This window comes from Meriones unguiculatus, chromosome 8 (genome assembly GCF_030254825.1).
Source record: "Meriones unguiculatus strain TT.TT164.6M chromosome 8, Bangor_MerUng_6.1, whole genome shotgun sequence".
Taxonomy (NCBI): Eukaryota; Metazoa; Chordata; class Mammalia; order Rodentia; family Muridae; genus Meriones; species Meriones unguiculatus.
In genome coordinates, this window is record NC_083356.1 from 85,902,501 (window position 1) to 85,924,078 (window position 21,578).

The window sequence follows — 21,578 nt, forward strand, 5'->3', positions numbered from 1 at the left end:
AGCAGCTTTTGAAAGTGGGCCTTAGTCTTAAACAAAGAAGCAAACTGCCAAGTTAGAAAAGAACGGAGTAGAGGCAAGAAGATGGCAAGAGTGTCTTATCAGTCATCGGATCCTAAGAATAACACTTTGAGAAGAAACGATCTGAAATACAGACTAGGAAGATGTATCTCATGAGGGTCTGAACTAGCTCCAAATAGTATTTTCCCTCTAGAGTTTTCCATGAGATGCCAGCCACTTGTTGAGTGTGAAAATACTCTTTGACTAGAGAACGTTGTACCTCCTCTCGCATTCCAGGCAGTTTCTAACCAGTGTTTGGAACTCGAAACCACTGCCAAGCCTAAACACATCTGGTTGATTCCAGGCCACAAATAGCACTGGAACGCCTTCAACACCTTCCGTAGCTGTCATACTTAAAAACTTTATTTCCAAAATAGAACTGACAAAAAAAAAAAAAAAATTGTCAGCCTGATGCTCCAGAGTTAAGCGTGTGGCGCAGAGCATGATGCGCCATCGTAACATACGTGAAGCTAGGTGCTTCTCCTTCCCACTACGAACTCTTGTTTCCGCAAATTAAATTAAAACAGCGGCATTAGCAGGGGCAACCCCATTTATATTCGCTAAGTGTCATGTTATAAGATTAGGGGCCCGTTCTCCACACTTGAGGTATTCAGTTATATGGTGATACACAATCCCAATTAGTAATCAAATATCTTTAATAATGTTATCGAATGCCTCCAGGGCATGCCACTACTTAGAACATGCCATAGACAGTCATATGTCATTTCGCTGATGCTCTTCATTTTACTGGAACATTCGATATAAAGTTAGTGATGAGTGATATGGTAGGCACACCATTTAAGGAGGAAGAAGCTTTGTTTGTTTGTTTTGTTTTGCTACCCAGAAGATAATAATTAAAAGTAATTTGTTGGTGCTCAGTATTTGGGAAATGCAGACAGAATTATATTCATCTACTTCAAGGCAGCTAGTAGCCCAAAGATAACCAAGTGTAACTTAAGGCATATATGAAACATTCTTTAAATTTGGGGAAAGATGTTTTCTATGAGGCAAACTGGATGAGAGTATTCTGGTGCAGTGGTAGGAATCTGGAGATATACAATACTATTTCATCTGGAGAGGTAACAACAGAAAGCAGGAATGTATTTGAGAAAAACTTAGGAACATATATATATATATAGTTTAACCTCTCACGAAATGTTTTGGTCTTTCTTGATTGTACGATATAGTTAAAGTGACAACGTTACAGGGACACCTTCATAGCAATTATTCTATGGGGAAAAATGGTACAGTGCTCAGTAAGAATAGTGAGCTCTGGATTTTCGTTGAAATCCACCTTTTAGGACAGGCTGTGGTCAGTACGTCCACTCTCAGGAATGTCAACTGTGTCCACGATCAGGGTCTTTGTAGATAAAGGAAAGTCATTTGGGGACTTAGCCTGAATACTGGCTGGCCATAGATAGAATAATGGAGACAGGATTTATAAAGTGTTTAGTACAAGGATTTCGAAGTGAGCAGCCAATTAGCTTATCAGTTAGCTCTTGTCCATAAATACATGTTCACCCATTATTTAAATTCTAAGAAAGATGCATGCATCATGGAATAGTGTACATGCAAGAAATAAATCTAAATAGAGATAAATTACACATGAAAATTTTCTTGTTGCTTTAATTGTTAAAATGGGCATGAACAAAGCTGTTTCATGATGTCATTTTGATATTATTGTCTCATCAGCTCAGGATCAAAGTTGGGTCACTTCATGGAAAGAATATACAAAACATCTTGAATGATCTTTGAGCCAATAAGGCCTTTTTTTATTTTCCAAAACAGTAGAGTTAGAGCAGCATCTGGACAGAAAGCAACCATTCTCCAATACAAATTTCCATGCACTCTTTTAGAGTGCTTGGGAGATGGATTCTATGAGGACAGACAGCCAACTTTCAAATAATTCATTTGCTAATAGGCACTGTGCTTGTAATAGGACCACATTAATTCTGTATCATACACTGACAACCTGCACGGATAAAGTACTCAACAGTGATGTCATGTGAAGGACAAAAGCAGTGAGTGGCTGAGAGTTTTGTCACTTACCTTGCTCTAAATAATCTACTAATCTTGAGAACATTCACTAACAAGTATTTAATAAGTTCAACTTAAAACAAGAGTTAACTTGGAAATTTATTTCATTTTAATTTGTTTGATTAGTTTACCTGACTCAAATCAAAATGTCCTAGAATCAAATTTATATATGAACAAGATTTAAAAAAAATATCCAAATTGCTATTAAATGAATCAAAACATTTGGGGGTATTTTTTTTTCCACTGTTATCTAGGTTCATGACTCATCTGACGGCGAGAATGAAAGCTAAAGTTAATAAACAGAAGATTTATGGCATGAAAAATTGCCATCTAACTTTGGAACAAAGTTGATAAAAAATTTAATTGAAATTTAGACTCTGTCTACTCAGAGTTAGAGATATCTTCGTTTCTTTTCTAAATAAGGTGGCTTGAAAGCACCTATCCCAATGTCTCAGCAAAGAACGCGCTCAGTAGCTGTCAGATGAAAACTGTGGTGGGGCACAAATGAGTCCTTGACAGTGCCTACCAGGAGATTCAGATCGTTTATTTCAGTCATTGTTCATGACAATAATTTCAACTGAAGATAACAGTTACATAGTGTTTCCTTCTCTGTACTATCCAGGGTACCTCCCACCCCCCCCAAAACCACGCAAACGAGCAAGCAATAAGCCATTGGTAAGAGAATTAAGCAGTATGATTTGGGTATCTGCCCAGGAAATAATTTAAAGTAGATTGAGGCAAAAGAGCACAAAATCCCAAAAATTAATAGACACTAATTTTCTTCTTAATTTAAACAATTCTATAGACAGATAACAAACATACTTTATCAATGACACATTTATAATCAACATATAATAATCAAATGACAATTCATCTTCATTGCCCAGCCTTAGAGTCAAGACAGTTCTCTCTTATAATATTCATATTAATTCATTTAAATATTAATAGATACTGATATAAACAAAAGGCTCACTGGGCCCAGTTTGAAGAAAGTAAGCTAAATTTACACATACATCATACTGACAAATTTCATGAATAATTTTGCTTGGATGGAAGCTAATACAATGACAGTAGTAATGTCATGAGATGTTTGGTCAAGAGACCAAAAAGTTAACATACTGGAAACTTGACATGCTGGGATGCCAGCAGGAGGACGGCTGATTACCAGTTTAGAGAACCCATTGGACAGTTAACATCCTGTTGCTAGGCAATGTTTCTAGGTAGCAGATCTCTCATGTTAAAGGACCAGAATACTTTACTTTTAAAATAATGTGCTCTTTTAAAAATTAAATATACATACATTTGTGTTTGTCAACTTTTGGGTCTCTCAACTAGCTCAACACCTATGAAGTTTATGGACCAGCTAATTTATAAGAGATAAATATACTGACTGGATGTCAATATGTATGAGAGCCCTCACTAAAATAAAAGTTTTACACTCACCATGTAGTAAATGATAGAGTTTGCATATGGTCATATAATAAGACCAATCAGAGAGGGAAAGATGCCTTCATTGATGTGCCTATTGTAGCTGAATAATGAAATACAAAATATATTTGAGGTTGATTAAAATTAAAGTAAATTTAGGCATGAAAATATTCTTTACTCTGTATATACTTAAGTAAGACTCATTATTAAAGTATAATAAATGAACAGTGTAGGCAAAATCTGATGTTTCAAATATATACTTTACGTATAAAATCTGTGTAGATTTGCTATTCAGTTTGGGATGTTTTAAAAGTATCGTTAATTGACCTTTTAAAATAATAACCACAGATATGATGGCTGGAGAAAAAGGAGCTGAACTGGTTGGACCAGGAGCAACCTGGTCCTTGGTTGTAACCTTGGACCAGGTTGTAACCTGGTAACCTTGGTTACAACCTTGGTTCTCTTCGCAGAGTGCCCTGAGCATTAGTGGTCCAGCATGTACCACTTTCCCCCAGGGCTCAGCTTGGTTCTGGTCACATGTGTTACATCCGACACATGACCAGTGAGGAATCTGGAAAAATTTGGAAAAGCTATCTTTCAATACAAGAATGTGTGCCCTCTTTGCAGGTAGTTAAGATTTAACACCTCCTTTTCTCTTTTGCCCCATCTCTACTCCCCTCCTCCACATTCACTGATGCTAATTCTTGCCCTTGGTTAAGCTAAGAGGTTTTCCTACACTTTATCCCTTCATCTTCCTTTTCCAATACTTGAATGTAACTATACTTTTCCCCTCACCCAGGACTAATACAGCTTGCCAGATTTCTCATGGAGAAGACTTGGAAAGGGTTAAGGGACAGGATGAGGTTAGGTTTCCTTGGTTAGGGCAGAAAGATGGGGAGGAGAGAGGGAACACAGATGGAAACCCTACCATAGAGCTGCAGATCTGATCTTGGATTGTGGAAATATTTTTTTACATGATGGCAATTTTAAGAAAAAGTAACACACTGTTGCTAGTCATCGAAAGCACCAAGGCTGCCATCTTGTCAGCTCCTCGTAACCGTTAGTGATTTAGACAACACAGGAATTGGAAATATTGTTTTGGTCTTTCAGTTACAGGATTCAGCAGCTTATTTGGTCTCTTGCCTTTTTTACGGAAGTAACATTTATACTTGATTCGAAAGTGCCCAATTTATAAAAACCAAACGAAGTGACCCCAAACCACCGCTTACTTGATGTTTGGATGAGCACATTAATATATCATTGATTAGATTTATTATAAGTTTTTACACATATATAAATTTACCACAGCTTAAGAACTTAAAGATACTTTCAATAATTAGCTCTTGTCACGCCACTTCATTACCCTGGGCATTTAAGTTTTCCTTTGACATGATATGTAAATTTGTTTTACAGGTAACTTGAAAGTTAGGAAGACAAGCACACTCATAAACACATGAATGATCCAATAAACAGGCAACACAGAAGTCCTACTGAGTTATGCAAACGCATTACTTCTTTCTTGTGGAAGGGATCAGCATATGCTACATCTTATGTCGCACAAGTGTACTCATTAAATATTATGAAACGTACAGCAGGCCGGAGAGCTCTAGCTAGCTAGTCAAAGTCGCTCATACCTGTGTGTTCGTATTTATGTCGCAGAAGGGAACTGCTTTTCTGGAATGTCTTGTCACATAAGTCACATGCATACATGCCACTTTCTGTCTTCTTTATCTTCTTTCGAGACAGACAGGAGTCGGAGTCCGTCATGTCATCGAGGCCTGACATGTAGTCTTGTGCGCCATCAAGCAATTCTCCCTGTGACATAATCACATAGTTCAACATGGCCTCTTCTTTTTGTATTTCCCCCAAACAACTGTGTACAGGCTGACAACTGGCGAGCCTCAAAATTGCTACATGTCAATCTATCTTATAACTAATGTTTTTTAAGGTTTTTTTTTTCCAAACAATAGATAAAGTTTCAGATTTTAACAGAAAATATAAACCTTCTCTGACAAAGGTGGGAAATACAAAGATTTCTTAAATTGTCCACTTTTTTAATACCAGGGAAAAAAATCCATGAGTGAACATCAAATATCAGAATTGCTGTGTTTTCTAGTGTAGTTTACTTCAGAAATGATTGGTAGCTGTAGAAACCTCATTTTAATTGAATTTTTTATTTAGGTACAAAATATTATTATTATACAATCTATTTAAATGTATGTCTACTAACTAAAAGCCCTAAGCTATACTTTTATATTTAATTTTCTAATTTGAAATAGGGAATATTAATAACACTTTTTATCAATGTTCTATCTATGTTAAAACAGCCTTCAGCATTAAGCAATAATGAATGTGGATCAGTAAATTATTAAATTTCTTGATATTTATTTTGTCTTGGTCCAAAGGAGTGCAAACTTGCATGATAACATACATTTCCATTTGCTAGTCCACAGTTTAGTTTTCTTAGACTGTATTTGCACTAATTAATACTAGAGAAGATTAAATAGGCTGAAATGCATTTACAGAGAGGGCAGATGTGTTGTACACTGGGATACTGGGCAGCTGCTGCAGCCCTGCACCACCACCTCAGGCCCCGATTTTGCAAACAGGGATTATACAAAATAATGCTAAAACAATGCCTGCTTCCGTATTCTACCGCCTATTAATTATCTGATAATTTGAAGATTAGGCAAGACGTTCCTGTGTAACATGTAAAATAGTCTTTAAAAATACTCTTCGCAATGAATGATTCTCTATAAAACAAAATACATATTAAAATTTAAATATGTAATTTCTTCAAGCCATATCCATCTTCCAAAGCATGTGGCTATTACACACTTCAGTTTCAAGCTTGTAGGTAAACCTGCTAACTCTTAGCATCGATGCATAACTCTTGAAAGAATTCTTTATTTTGTTTTTTGTTTGTTTGTTTTGGAGACAGGGTCCTGCTATGTTTCCTAACCTTAAACCAACGATTTTCTTGCCTTAGCTTCCTAATAAACTTATCGTTTTAGCCACTGGCTTTCTAGCTAACTCAGGGTTAGGTGCATGATTTAAAACTTTCCAATTTCTGACCCCCCTCCCCATCACTGAGTGTTTTCCTTCACCTTGTAAATCATTTAGGTTTTTGTTTGTTTGTTTTTGGTACTGGGCAGGCTGACAATCACAGCTGCTAGCATCACAGCTCTATCATACATGCTAGACCATATTTTTCATCTACTTTCTTCAGAACAAAAAGACATCTCATTACCTGAAATCCTTGTTTCCGCTGGTATTTCCTCCTTTGCTGCATATCAGCAAAGGTAGCTGCTCCCGTTGGGTAGGTATAGGCCATATGTGGTAGGAAGCTCATCTGATCCAGCCCTGGGTATGGTCGCAGCCCGGGGATGCTGGTCTGGACTGGTGGCATGAAAGTGGCAGGGGGAAATGCGCTCTGAGGTGGAAGAGCTGTGTATAAAGGCTTGGCACTGAACGGGTTCATGCCGAACACAGGGTTAGTGCTTTTGTTGTCCAGATTATTGGAATTTGAAAACTCCTTCTTGATAAAAGTCAAATTCAGAGGTTCATCTGAATTTTCAGATGATGAAGAAACACTGTTGTGGTCTAAATTTATGCTAGTAGATTTTGTTTTGTTCTTTGTGGCTATAATACTTTTGGGTTCTCTCATTTGTTTTGGTAATGACAGGTCCAAAGGCTCAGCCTGCAGCTCCTCAGAAGAGAAGCTATTTGGAGTGTACGAGCTACTGTGGGAGTTTTTTGAAGATGTGGAGGAAAGGTTTAAAGGAGAAGGAGTATTACTCCTTGAGTGGTCCAGTTTATCAACTGCTTTAATATTGGTGAAATGGGAAGGTTTTGTTAGCCTGAGAGGAGGGTCACAACTCGTAACACTGTTGTGGAGTTCTGCTATAGATGGTGATGTTATGGAGTCCATGGGTTTCACAGGAGACCTGGGTAATAAAGAGTCTTTTGTTGGGGGGTTACTGTTGGGAGCTAGCGGCTTGGAGGTCCTTTCCAGTGATGGCGACCTGGAATTTGAGTACTGGTAGACTTTCCTTTGCTCAAACCATTCCTTCACAAATTCCTGAGGAAGCCCCACAGCAATGGAGATTTTCAGCAGTTCGTCAGAGTTGGGCTCCATGTTCATAGCATAGTATGCTTTGAGTACAGACATGTGGTCCTTGTATGGGTTAATGGGGCTTGTCAGTCCTTTCTCAGAAAGTACAGATGACAAGAGGAGGGCTTTATTATCAACAAAAACTCCAGCTTTGTTGGGGACTATGTTTTCATGAGGTTGCAGGACTGCCTTGATCTCTTCATTCATTTTACACAGGTAGCGTTCATGCTGATGCAGGGGAATAGGGCCTGGGAAGCTTTCTTTACAGAACTGGCATGAAAATGGAGTGGCTATGCTGTGGTTCTCAATCATCTTATCATCAGTGACCAAATCTATCAAAGTACGCAGCTTCTCTTTCTTTATGTTAGTGATCTGTCTCCTTGAGTCAGTAGTCAAGCTCTGGAGGCAAGCTTTGGCTTCATTGACCTTTTCTAAGGTATAGTCAATAATACTTTTAGTGGCACCATTATGACTCACTACTGGAAGACCGACAGGAGGAATATTAGGAGAAGTAACTCCTTGTTCTTCCGGCTGAGAGCACGGATCCTTCATGTGATAACCTTTCAACTTTGAAATGTCTTCAGTCTTGCAGTCCATCTTTTGCCTAGAAACCGTATTGTCCACAATCTGTAGAACCTTTTGTACCTCACTCAAGTTACTATTCATAGTGGGAAATCCAAGTAAAGGGGCTTCCATCCCTACACCTAAGTGCTGCATTGGACTCTGAGCAGATGGGTGCACACCTAAAGGGCTGGTGGCTCCCAGCCCTCCGTTCATAAAGGGGCTGGTGCCACTAAACCCATGTGTTGCCATAAGAACTTTATAGTCATTGAAGTCTAGTGGTTCTGTTTTAATCTTAAGTAAGCCTGTCTGCTCAGACATGCTAAGTGGTTTTCCATTTTCCAACTTGTTCCTTAATTGAGTAATGGCTGAGTTAGTAGGAGAAGAAGAAACAGAATTAGGGGAAGAACCCGTCTTGATATTGTTTCTCATTCGGCCATTTACTGAGATTAAACCAATACATTTCTTGCTGCTGATGTGTGAACTGTAGGAACCAGAATGGGAGAAGCGTTTCTTGCAGTTTGGGCATTCATAAGGTTTTTCACCTAAAATGATAATTAAAATTAGCGTTAGACTTCTTTGGTTAGGTAACAAGTAAAGTTGCCTGTCAAGACAAGAATCTGTGGAACCAAATGAAATGAATTCAGTGGGGTGGACCCTACATTCTAGATGCTTGAGTCAGAGTTATGTGACCATAACTATTTCTGGGTTTTATCTACCCTGGGTGGACATAATTCAAGATGTAAGCTGTGGAAGGTAAAGGCTATCTATGCCTTTTTAGCTAAGATCCCAAATCTTGTCAGGCCATCGGCAGCCTCCTATTTAAACAGAGTGTCAGATTAATGTGTGGTCAATAGCACAATAAAGATGTCACGGCATTTAAAGGGAAGTGGAGCCATGGCTTTAATCAACTCTGTGGAGATTCCATTGATTCTACCAATTCAACTAGTTCTTTGAATAGCATCCAATTTGGTAATAAAATGCTTGGCAGAGCTATCAAACTATGTATAAAGCAGAAATCTCAGTGGTAGGATGTGGGTTTATGATGTACAGCCATCAGTAGTCAGGAAATGTTTATCATACACAAGCTCTTGTCCAATTTTCTCTTACTTTTTCTTGTATAAATTTAGGTATCAAAAAATGAATATATTTCTAAAATTGATGCCCAAATATCTCCAGGTCAAAAATACACAGTTTCAGATTTGGCAAGGAAAAAAACAACAACAACCAACCTCCCCCCCCCAAAAAAAAAAATCCAAAGCCCTTGTGAATTGGAAGAAAGAGGTTGACAGTATCATAAGACTCTCCAAAGCATGTAGAGCTTATGAAATAAATGGGTAAATCCAAAACGCCACACCCAGGACTGTGTCCATTTAAAGAGTCCTCACAACCTTCTCTAACCGGAAAGAACGCCAGCACATTTCGAGGTCCCTGCTACTCACCACTGTGAATTCTGAGGTGTTCTTTCAGGTGGTGCTTGTACTTGAAGGCCTTGCCACACTCTGTGCATTTGAACTTGCGGTTACCTGCCCCTTGGGTTAGCATTTGGTGCTGCAAAAGGAGAAAGACGGCCGTCACTTTCGTTCAGGAGGAGGCACAAAAGAGGTTGCTTAGGAGTCTTTTTAAGGCCTGTTTTTCAGCCAGGCTGAAAGGTCTGAGCGCATGCTTATTTATCTGCTCCAGTCTTTCAGAGTGGCAATAAAAGTGATAATGCTGGTAATAAAACGGGAACTTTTTTTCTAAGTGTGTCACATACACATCTGACACTTGCTTCACAATTAGACCTGCCATCTTCTTTCCCAAAACATTTCTTTGACCCGTGAGATGAGAAAGTATAATTATAGAGATGTTCATGGCTCTTTTTGTTTAGGGTGGGATCTAAAACCTAAAGGTTTCCTTTTAGAATATTGCTATCTTTGAGAGAAAAAAAATAGTTTCCTGAAAAGTATAAAGTTTTGTTTGTTTTTTTTTTTAACTCACACTTAAAATATTTTTCATCAGATTTTCTGTATCTGGGTAAAAACATATCTTACACTACATCAAAATGAAATGTAAAGAAGTGCCCAAAAGAAAAAAAATTCTTCCAATAAAAGAGGAAAAAACCCTTTGCCTATAAATATTTGGTATGCCTGTTTAAATATTCTGCTCACGGTGCTACTGGGCATGTCAACTCTGCTTTTCTTAGGTGCTGTCTATCAGATTTGATTCATTATCAAATAAGAGACAACATCTTGGGTTATAGCTGCTTGAGCAGTTTTATCACAAGTCAGTAGGAAGGACTTCAACGACTTTTCATTTTCCTTTTTAGTAGTGTGCAAGTACCGAAAGGAAAAAAAAAAAAGTTTGCTAAAAAGACAAGTTAGAAGCAGCACAGATACAATCAAACACAGCTGACCTTTTTGAACAAGGGGGGGAAGCAGTGTGACTTGGGATTCTAGAGAGAGAGAAAAAAAATACAGTCATCCACTTTGGATGCTCAAGGTAGGAGGTCAGCCTTTTTCTGCAGCAGTGACACAAAAGCCTTTTGCAAAAAGACAGCACAGAAACGGTATGACAACTGCTAGGGTGTGCTGAATCTTCCCACATTCCTAGTGAGACAGATGGTGTTACATGGGACACAGGGAGGTTTGTTCAAACAGCAGCAACCTTCAAAGATCAAGCGGAGCCCAACCCGCCGAGCGCCATTGAGGGACCAGCGCTCATATGTTGCTGAGTTGCATAAACAAACAGCAACAGCTGCTTTGTCTCCCCCACAGCCCTCAGAGGACTACTATAAACTTTAGTTGTGCCACTGTTAATATGATACAATCATTTTAATTTACTAATTGTAAATGCCATGAGCAAATGAGGGGACTTTTCAACACCAGAGCTACCATTCATAATGCGCCAACGCAGTCACACGTCTGCATGTGAAATTTAAAGCAGTTATACCAGATAAATATCTAGGCATTTTTTTCCTAGACTTTTTTTTTTGTGCATAGAAGCACGAGAAGATAAACTGTTACAAAAGTGTAACTACACAAACATATTACTTATAGCTGATCTTTGGAAAACATTCAAGTAACAAGTCCAATCAGAAACAAATGGTGTGACAATGTGATATAGAGCCTTAAATAGTAAAAATTCGTAGCACAATTTTTCTGTCCTTGCTTAACTGCGTTTGCACCTTCTTTTCCTTATTCAAAAGACAATAAAGCTATGAGGACAAATTGGAGTTTTATATAGAATGACATATTTAACCATTTAAAAACATATAATATCAAAGTTTATTTAGAGCATTTCTATACTACAGTACCAGTTATTGTGACTTATGAAACGCCATTACTGTGACAACCCAACACATCATAATATCAATTTGCAGAGTCAATTCTCCCAGGAGGACAGAAAGTGCAGGTTTGCTAAAACATTTAAGAGATGATGTGAATCAATCCTACTCAGGCATTTCAAGGATTTAAGACCCTATCCTCACTTTTCCAAGACAGAATTCTTGTTTTTAAAGTAGGTAAGCCAAAAGAGACAGAACACCTTTGGCATTTCACTACAAGCAAGTATATTGAGGTGGGATTATCTTAATTATAAGCAATGTTTTTTATCATTTGTCATTTTCTAATTCATTATGTATCTATGCATATAACCTATATGCCTTTTTATCTTCCTAAAAATAACTAGATTTCATAAATTAGTAAGCTTGTAAAAGTATTCTAAGTAATTTGAAAGTAGCTCATGGCAAAAGAAAGAAATACACACTTATTTTACTATGCATTAGGTCCTATATGAAAAAAAAAATGCCTAAGCAAAACTAGGTGAAAAATGGAATTAAAATTGCTGAGATGTTTAATAATGTATAATTAAAATGCTACAATTTCATTCACTTTTTGTGGAACATAAAAATGAAACTAAAGTCAAGTTAAAGTGCAAATAAAATTTCTAAATTAGAAATTAACACACTCATTCGATCGTGAACATAAGACTATTAAATCATATTAGAAGAGACCATCAAAAAATCATTTAGACCTCAATTAAAGCTATTACCATTAAAAGATCTGCATCTTCAAAATGCCATGAAAAATTAATAATGATTGCCAATCAAAGCAATATCGTTTCTCTAAGGGGTTATTATAGAAAGAAATCACTTAGAACCAACCCCCACCTGATCTGTCCCTGGCTTGTGCGTCACCATATGCCGCTCGAGCTGGGTGCGGTAGGCGAACGTGTAGCTACAAAGAGGGCAGGAAAAGTTCTCTTCATTCTTCTCGTGGCGGTACTTGATGTGCTCCTTCAGCGATGTCAAGCGCTTGTAGCCGCGGTCGCAGTAGGGACAGGTCAGCAGTTGGGCAAAAGCATCTGGAGTTCCAGGTGGCAGGTCTGTAGCCGAGAGGCGAGAGGGAGAGGAGCGGGCCAAAAGGTCAGTAAATCAATGGCAGCTAATGGGCTGGCTGCCCGGGCTGCTATGACAGGAATCATTGCAATCTGCTCCAGCCGAGCGCCATCATTGAGGCCGGCCTCCTCGCCACCAGGCCCCTTGCACACCCAGAGCAGGCTTGTCCGAATCAGCTCACACTGAGCTCGAAAATTAATTAATTACTTGGGCTTATTTGTGGGGAGGGGGATTGAAACAGCTGATAAATAAAGAAATTCCCTTTGGGTGACTGACAGTCCCTCTGAGTCCTAGACTCACGTGTTACTCAGGAATTTACAGGAGGGAAGGAGGTTTTTCAGGTGTCAGGGAACAAAAGGTGAGGGTCAGTGGTCTTTAAACTTTTTTTTTTCCTCAAAAGTAAAATATCTCTGAAAGATAGGAATAAATTTAGATATTTTTATCTCTTAGAAATGGGCTGTAATTGTTCTTATTCTGTATTGGATGTACAAATGACACAAATTTGCTGACAAAAAAAATTTCACAATACCCTAAAATTACAGTTCTAATCTTTGCTCATGAAATTCCATGCCTCTGCAGCTGTTCTTCAAATTTTAAGGTAAACACCCAGGCATGTAGTGCATTTGTAATTGTAACAGCTGCAGAGGTCAGTCTAGTGGCTAAAAATGAATTACAGCCTTACCATTTTCTTCTTGCCCATTGGCCTCTGGCGTGCCAAGGCGAGACAGCTCCTCAGGGGCTTCTGGGTAAATAATGGCCGTGTCACTTCGCTGAAGGTACTCTTCAATGCTGACTGCATGGCCATCTCGTTCCTCCAGTTTTCTTTTGGCAAAGTATTCCTCGAAGTCTGATGTGCAATTTGCATTCTTAACTAAAATCATAAGCAGAAGAGAAATGTCTTTGCAGGGCCTTTTTTCCCTATATCATTGTTAGTAACAAGGTTGACTGGTTACTAGTAAGGCTTAAAGTAACTCATTTGTTTGTCCTAAAGGAAGATGACCAAATAGTGATTAAATGGTTATTTCTATAATACACCCAAAAGAGCTTACTTTGCTTAAGTAGGTATATTTGTTCTTAGAATGTTCACCTGGATAATTCACGTAAAAAATGAAAGAAAATTTAAAATGTATTTATTAAAATGTTTTAAGTGGAACTAAAATCCCTAAGCAGATACTTTAATGTTTTATATGAAACTTCCTTTTCTCTTAAGAAAACTAAATTTAGCTCTTAGTGATAGGGAACTTTGAAGATCTACTCTGAGAAGGTCAGCAGACAGCTTAGGCCTCTCCAGCCCCAAGGCCTCAAAGTGTTTTGACTAAAAAAAATTTAATGTTCTGAAGACATACTAAACTTCACATTCCTATTCACAGATCCATCTGCTGCTAAATATAAGCTTTTATTATGCTCTTCTTTGAATATGAGAAATAGTTAGGTCTATATGTTATAACTCGCTTAAATTCTATAGCCCCTCTGTTGAGATCTACTTTATTTCTTAGCATAACTATGGTTCCTCTGTTAACTACTGTAGCTTTTAGCATATCAGAAGCCATTTTTCCTCCAAGTCCCCATTTTGATTAGGTCTCTATGGTTTCATTTCTCAAACTTTGTATACTTTGGTACCTGGACATTGTGAACTTCCCCAACTGCAGAACCAATCAAATTAAAGGTCAGTTAGAAACACTTTGTCTGGCATAGTTAAAATGATGTAATGTCGCTTCCTATACCTGGATACCTGGTTGCATTTTTGTTACCTGGTTCTTATCTAGTTGAGGTTTTTTTTTTCCTGCACCTAGTTACAGTCTTGTTACATAGTTATTTCCTGGTTACAGTTTTTGTTTTTGTTTTTTCTTTTTTCTTTTTTTTTTTTTGTATTATAAAACACCTGCCTTAGGAGCAGACCAAAGTCATAGTCTGGCTCCCTGAGTCCAGATTATGGCCCTGACTGGTTAGTTTCTGTTTAGCATTCAATAAACCTTTGCTGAGTTGAGTCTGTTGTCTGAGTGGTCAATGGGCTGGGATTCCTGAACCTGTAGCATATATATTCTGAAACAAATGTGAAAGCACAGACATCTCTACAAATACAATAGAGTGATTTTGCTAAAAAGTCACAGAATAAAGCATTCTCTCTCAACATGATTTTAATTTTTGTTCAACATTGTATAGTCAAAGGAAATAAAATTAAGCTCACAACTGATAAAAGTGAAAAAAATTAATCAAGACACAGATACACTGATAAAACTGCAGCATGATTTCAGTTTCTGAAGCTATTATTTTATTTTTATGAAATAATAGTTGTGAACCAACTTCAGCGATTTGTGTCACAAGACATGGTATACTTAAAATCTCTAGATACATCCCTGAAATTAGTTGTGGCTTACACATCCCAAATAAAAGATTATGCATAATGTAGAGCTGGAAGAGTAGCTGTTGGTTATTCTTTACGGTTGCTGGGGAAAGTGCTTTGCTGGCACAAGGCATGGCAGACTCCTGATTCCATGGTTTGAAAGCAGTTCCCTCTGTTTCCGCTAGATCTTTCACCATACTTTCTTTGCTACAAGAAACATTTCAGTGTTTGCTCTATGAAACCTTGGCAAGTTGTGATGTGACGATGTTCAAACAAGTTAGTCAATTTTCTTTTTCTTTTTATTCACATTATTATAAACTTGTGGATTTTAGATGAGAAGACTAAAAAATAGAATCTCCCATTTGTTCGACATGTATTGGTTGAAAGCCTTAACAAGCAAGTCTTATTCTCCTATGCAAAGAACAGAGCTAACCTTGCCCTTCAGGAAGCTACAAAAAAAGAAATAAAAGAAAGAAAGAAAGAAAGAAAGAAAGAAAGAAAGGAAGGAAGGAAGGAAGGAAGGAAGGAAGGAAGGAAGGAAGGAAGGAAGAAAGAAAAGGAAAAGAAAGGGAGAAAAGAAAAAAGAATAATCCAAATGACACCATCTCAAAAATTGCTTCAAACTTGATTGGATATCATGGCCAAAAGTAGTCGTATGATAACACAGGCACCCAATGGTGTCTAAAAGATCAGAAAAGCCTTAACAGCAGAAGTTTGAAATTAACTTACTCTCCAAGCTGGAGCATGGAACATGTGTATGTATAGGTGGCTAGAAGGAGCATGGACATCTCAATAATTAATTTGGAGTACAGAGTGAAAGGGGAAAAAAAAACAAACAAAACTGTAGGATGTTGGTGAGCAGAGGCAGCAGAAATGGGAACATGCAGGAGGCAGTATCCTACTAAGGACTTTCATTTTTATTCTAGGACCAAAGAGAAGGTATTAAAGGATATTAAGCAAGGAGGACAGTTGCAGGGAATGATAACACTTATACTTTGTAATGATGACTCTGGCTAGCATATGACAGGAATAGGAGAAAGAGTAGGTTCTCCTCAAAGAGTTGGAGGAGGGGAAGGTGGGGTTAGGCTGTCTCTTAAGTCACTCAAGAGACAAAGATTAAGGAAGTGGTGGCAGAGGCGAAGAAAAGTGGCTGGAACTGAGAGAGATTTCCATAGTAAAGTCTCTAAGACTTGGGGAAAGATCCAGCTGGCCCAAGTGACATGCTGAACTATCTTCTTTATCTTTAGACTTTTCAATCCAATAAATGGGTACTGATATTTGCCAAAGCAGGAAACACTAGAATCCTAAAAAAGGTTGAAGTCATGGATAAACATAAGACTGAGCAAAAGAAAAATAAGGAGAATTCTATTTTATGGACCACCAAAGTGGGTGCTAACAATTCTGTGGGCTGTGACCTCAAGTCTTTTCCTTTTCTCACTCCAAATTCTGCTAATTTTAACAAGAACAGCTGCCTGATTCCAAGGTTTGTGTTCCCTTTAAAAATGAGTTTGGAATGTAAGGTAGTAGATAAACAGATTTACCTTGAACTTTGCTTATATCTGTTCCTCCTTGGATTTGATAGGCATCACTTAAACGCTCTGCTGTTCCATTCACAAGGCCATAGGTGCTTCCAAAGGATAATGCTGGTGGGGGGGAGGGTAATGATAATGTCACTGAACTTGTCCCACTGGGTCCCTAGGGAGTATGTGGAAACCTCCAGTTTACACAAACTATATTTGTACATTTTTTTTGGCTCATTAAAGTAGTCTTAACAAGAATTACTTTTTGCTTTTTATGATAGAAGAAGGGTCAATTTTTAAATGAATCCTTTTATTTGATTTGTTTGTTTGTTTTTTGTTTCTTTGTTTGTTTGTTTTCCTGTGACAGGGTTTCTCTGTGTTGCCTTGGCTGTCCTGGAACTCACTCTATAGACCAGGTTGGCCTTGAACTCAGAGATCCACCTGCTTCTGCCTACAGAATGCTGGGATTAAGGCATTGCCACCTCATCTAGTTAAGGTGAATTTTTAAAACAATATGACTAACTTTAATAGTGGTTGACATCTGTTTCCATACTATGACAATTCATAGTAAAGTTACAGATCCCTTTTGAACACATGCCTATTTGAGTATTTAAAAACAAAATTTATTTGAGGCTTTTCAGAATATTGTCCCACTTGATGACCTTAGTGTAACCCAGTAAAAGTGGACGGATGTACATTTAATATCCTAATTTTATCTTGATATTTCAGCAACTATTTGAATTATCTGGCTATCTTTGCATGAATTTTCATTTGCATATGAATGTTTCCATCAGAAATGTAATCAAATGCAAATTCAATTGGATTTGCATTAATAGTCTTTGGGCTTAAAAGGGAGAAAAATTCTGATTTTTCTGGAGAGGCAAACTAAACTACATCTAGATACACTTCTGGTGTTTGGAAAGGGAATTTGATTGCTAGATCAAATTTTGTCATGCTAGATTTCTATATGAAGTGGGGTGGAGACAAAAGGACTTCAAATCACATATTCTATTTAAGGATCATCTTTGGTAATCTACGGGATCTTGAACACTGAGTATCTCGCCAAGAAACTAGTGGTTTTAAAGAAACATTTGTGAAATGAATGTGAAAAATGATGTGCCTTTACACTATTAAAACAAAACAAAATATGAAAGAAGATACCTGATAGCTGAGCTAATGATTAAGAGTTTTGCTCAACTCAATTTAGGTAATTATAAGACAATGTGACAAAGTATTACGTGGGATTCATAAATGCTTGCAGGAGTTAGACATGGCCTCAGTGAGGGGCTTCATGAAGTATATGTCATTTAATCATTTAAGTGTATTGACTTCCTTAGAACTTTCCCTAGTATATGTGGGGCGGATCTGCTATTGATCATCTATCCATAGCCACTTAAAATGAGCTAGCATCCAAACTTAAAAGAGCCAGCATATCCACCATGAAAAAAAAAATGTAGCTTCTTGTTTTTCATTACAATTTTCCTTTTCCTAGACACAGCTCTTCATCCCCACACCACCAAATCTTACAATGCTGACAAAAGCTGTTTACAGTATGATCCTGCTCTCATTTTCCGAATTGTTTATCTGCACTTGAAACAAGCCCAATCATTTGTTAAGAAGAGGCTAAGAGATAAAATTAAAGCCCATGGATCCCTTCCCTATGGTTTCAGGACTTCGTTCCAAAATTAACATCATGGCTTGTCCCCTACGAAATAACTGCAGAGGTGAGATGCATAATGAAGGGCCTGATGCTTTCCATTCAGGAAAGGAAGGTTCATGACTAGAGAGCAAGAAGCAGAGACAAGATGGCCGTCCTGTGGCCACGTATCCAGCTGCATGTTCTGAGGCTGTGCTACATCTCCCAATGACTGTACTGTCCCCCTCCTTACTTTACGTCACCCCAGAAACCTACTTTGAACTATGTCATGTTCCAGTCCCTGAACACTAAAACCCCACTTGCTCACAGTACTGGAGCAAGTGATGGGGTGTATCTGGTTCCTCCTGTTGGCAAGGACGGAATCTTGATCGTATTTGGAAGTTTGTATTTCTGTTTTTACAGAGATTTTATAATACTGCGTAGTGGACACAGGAATGAGGGGGAGAACTTGCTAAGAAGTCACTGAATTCCCTGCTGTATTTTTCTAGTATAAAATCAGCCTCATTTTTTGTTCTTTCTATAATCCTCCTCACTCCCTGGCTGCCTTGGAAGGACTGCCAAAACACACTGACAGAGGATATTTGCATGGTATTTATCATCAAACCATAACAAAAAATTCACAAGAAACCTCAAGTAATTTCTTCCCATAGCTTCTCCGGGGATTTTGCATTTAGTCCTAAAATTTACCCTAATATCGTGCAAATATCTCAACCTTCCCTAAGGTTAGTTAAACTTTTCTCCATCCAAAAAGAGAATGTTAATTAAAAATGTTTCCTCATGGCTATATGTATTTTAATATTGGTAGATAAATTCCTAGATCCTTTCAAGTCAGCAAAGTCTCTCTTTTCTTTTAAATATGTTAGTCAGCCTTACTAGTCATACTTATTAATAATACTTTCATAAATACTTTTAAGATTATCTTGGGAAAATATTGATTTTTTTTTAAGGTAGATAATGAATGTTGGTCTAAACTGACTTTTAAAGCAATTGCCTAAAAACAAGCAGTGTTAGCAGACCTCTAAGTGAAAAAGAAGCATGGACTGGTTCAGGAATCCATCAGTTCCCATAATTAAGTTGCTTAGAATTCGTTCTCAATGAGAGACTAAAAGTGGTCTTTACTTATACTTTACAGGTCATTGAGTTTATAACGTGACCCTGATGCTGATTCCGTTTTTCTTGTTTTCTTTTGCCACTTATTTCCCGCATGTAGAACAAGAAGGCAACTGCTCTGTTGCTATTGGTCTAACATGTGGCATGTTTTCAGCTTTCATTAAAAACTGAGACGGAACTGGAGAGATGGCTCAGCGGTTAAGAGCAAAGCCTGTCCTTCCAGAGGACTTGAGTTCAGTTCCCAGCAACCACGTGGAAGCTCACAACTGTCTGTAACTCCAGTTTCAGAGGATCAGGCACCCTCAAACAGACATGGAGGCAGAACACCAATGCACATTAAAATAAATTTAAAAAAAGAACAACTGAAAAGATACATTTGAATATTATTGTTAAGCCATTTTGGCAGTCATCAGAATGAATAAGTAATTCTTTCGGGAAATCTAGCTTCTATCCACATTGCCACATGTCAAAGCAAAGGGGACAGAAGCAGAAGTCATGTATGTAACTGTCTTCTCCACCCATGTGGCAAACAATTTCTTTAGTCCTAATAGATGACATAAAAAGAAGACATAAACTTATATTTAATTTTGCATAGATTTTGAGGGGGCTTAAGAAAGTGTATGCAAAGGTAGCTGAATTCTTACAACTACTTTGTATAAAGTTGACCAATAAATAAATATCAGCATACATATATTGGCACCAGATATCTAAAAGCTGGAAGGGATGGGGATGGTTTTTTTTTCCTCATCGTGTGGCCACACAGCAGCTCCTCAGAGCCTCCGACTGGTACAGAGGCATGTATAAAGCCAGGGGAGGGTCGTAAAGAGCCACAGAGAAGTTTCTTCTTTTGCTGAGAATTAGGCATCTTGGTGGTCTCTCCACCCCTGCTCTTATCTAGCCTTCTCTGGGGAAGCATGTTCAAATACCAAAAAATGTGAGATTCTTGCTAAAAGCTTTAGAAGAGAAAGATGAAGAATGAATAGGAGGTGGGAATTTGTAGCAGTCTACAAGATCAAATATTTCCCTCCACAGCAGGAAGTAGCCCAGTCAGGGATGCAGGCTAATTTTAAAGTTTGATTTTATATGAGAGGATTGTGAATATTAAGATCCAGAGACTCACAGTAACCTTTGAATGACTTTGCGGTGCAACAGCACAAAATGATGCAGTGTATTGACTTTTAATTCCCCAGTTAAACAATATGTGTTCATCTTTCCCTTAACTATGTAATCTAACAATCTGGGATTAGTGTTGCTGTATTTTAGGAAGGTAATTTTGCTCAGCAGTTCATACTTTTTTTTTTTTTTCACAGAAAGCCATAAAACATTTAGTGTTTGCTCTGGATACTCACTGGTTTTCAAGGTATGGTTTGCATATTAGTGTCAATATACCTGGGAACTTATTTGAAATGCAAGTTCTCAAGGTCTACTCCAGAGTTAACCATCTGTGTTTTAACAAGCCTTGAAGGAAATCTTGTCTAAATTAAGAACCCCTGCAAGAAGGACTCTCTCTTCTGTCTCATATAGCACACACAGCATGCTTTTGAGTGATATCATGGAATGACTTCGCATCAGGCAAGCCCCTGACCACTTCAGTCTGAGTTTGCAGCCCTCTCGTTTGCTTGCTGGATGGAATCTGCAAATGTGAATCACTGAGTATATCACAGCACACTGAACCTTTCTCTGCCACATATGTGAGCTTCTAGAGGTATGGACCGTGTGATTAAACTCAGAGCCTGGGACTCCCCATTTGATCTGCTTATTTTGTGTTTGGCTCTTAATTTTCTCACCTGTGAAATGAGCCAGCATGTTCTTGGGCATCCTTAAAGTCATAGCAATACATACTTTGAAATAATTAATTGCCACTATCAATATGTTATCTACCTCCTAGGTAAGTCTAGAGAGATTATTCTGTATTCTTTTCAATTAAAAAGTCAGAATAACATGGATTATGGGAGAGCCATACACACTGATAAAGAAAAAAATATTTTGGAAGTGCTTGGAAACCACAGGCAGCATCACATGACAACACAGTGCTTATTAAATATTTGTTGGCTGAATGAAGGAGCCATGCAAGAAGCCAGGCGTGCTCGTCATTTCTTATGGGAACTCTTGCTGCGAAGTGGAGATGGCTGCTCCTAATCGCAGACAAAGCTCGTGAAACCCCAACATTCATGAGCCAGGAAGTGAAGATGCTCTTCCAGGTGCACACCTATCATGGTCTATCCCTGACAACTCCTGTCCATCCTGTGCTCATTCTGTTTTTCTCACATTTTTTGATCATTGATAAAAAATTAGGAAGTTTTCATATATATACATATATATATATATACACATATACACACACATACGTATACACACACATATATACACAT

The 21,578-nt window shown here is 37.9% G+C and overlaps 1 protein-coding gene across 6 annotated transcripts in view; it reads right to left on the bottom strand.

The window, feature by feature from the left end:
- Positions 1-21,578, bottom strand: part of Zeb2 (zinc finger E-box binding homeobox 2) — a 132,222-nt gene that overhangs the window by 5,792 nt on the left and 104,852 nt on the right. For 4 of the 6 annotated variants that reach the window (XM_021658570.2, XM_060390119.1, XM_060390115.1 and 1 more), the window contains 6 exons: positions 16,461-16,562; positions 13,258-13,446; positions 12,348-12,562; positions 9,640-9,748; positions 6,773-8,742; positions 5,157-5,337 (listed from right to left, as the gene is read on the bottom strand). In XM_021658570.2, the coding sequence (XP_021514245.1) occupies positions 5,157-5,337; positions 6,773-8,742; positions 9,640-9,748; positions 12,348-12,562; positions 13,258-13,446; positions 16,461-16,562 (2,766 nt within the window). The remainder of the gene's footprint in view (positions 1-5,156; positions 5,338-6,772; positions 8,743-9,639; positions 9,749-12,347; positions 12,563-13,257; positions 13,447-16,460; positions 16,563-21,578) is intronic. The other 2 variants (XM_060390117.1, XM_060390116.1) reach the window with 1 other exon arrangement.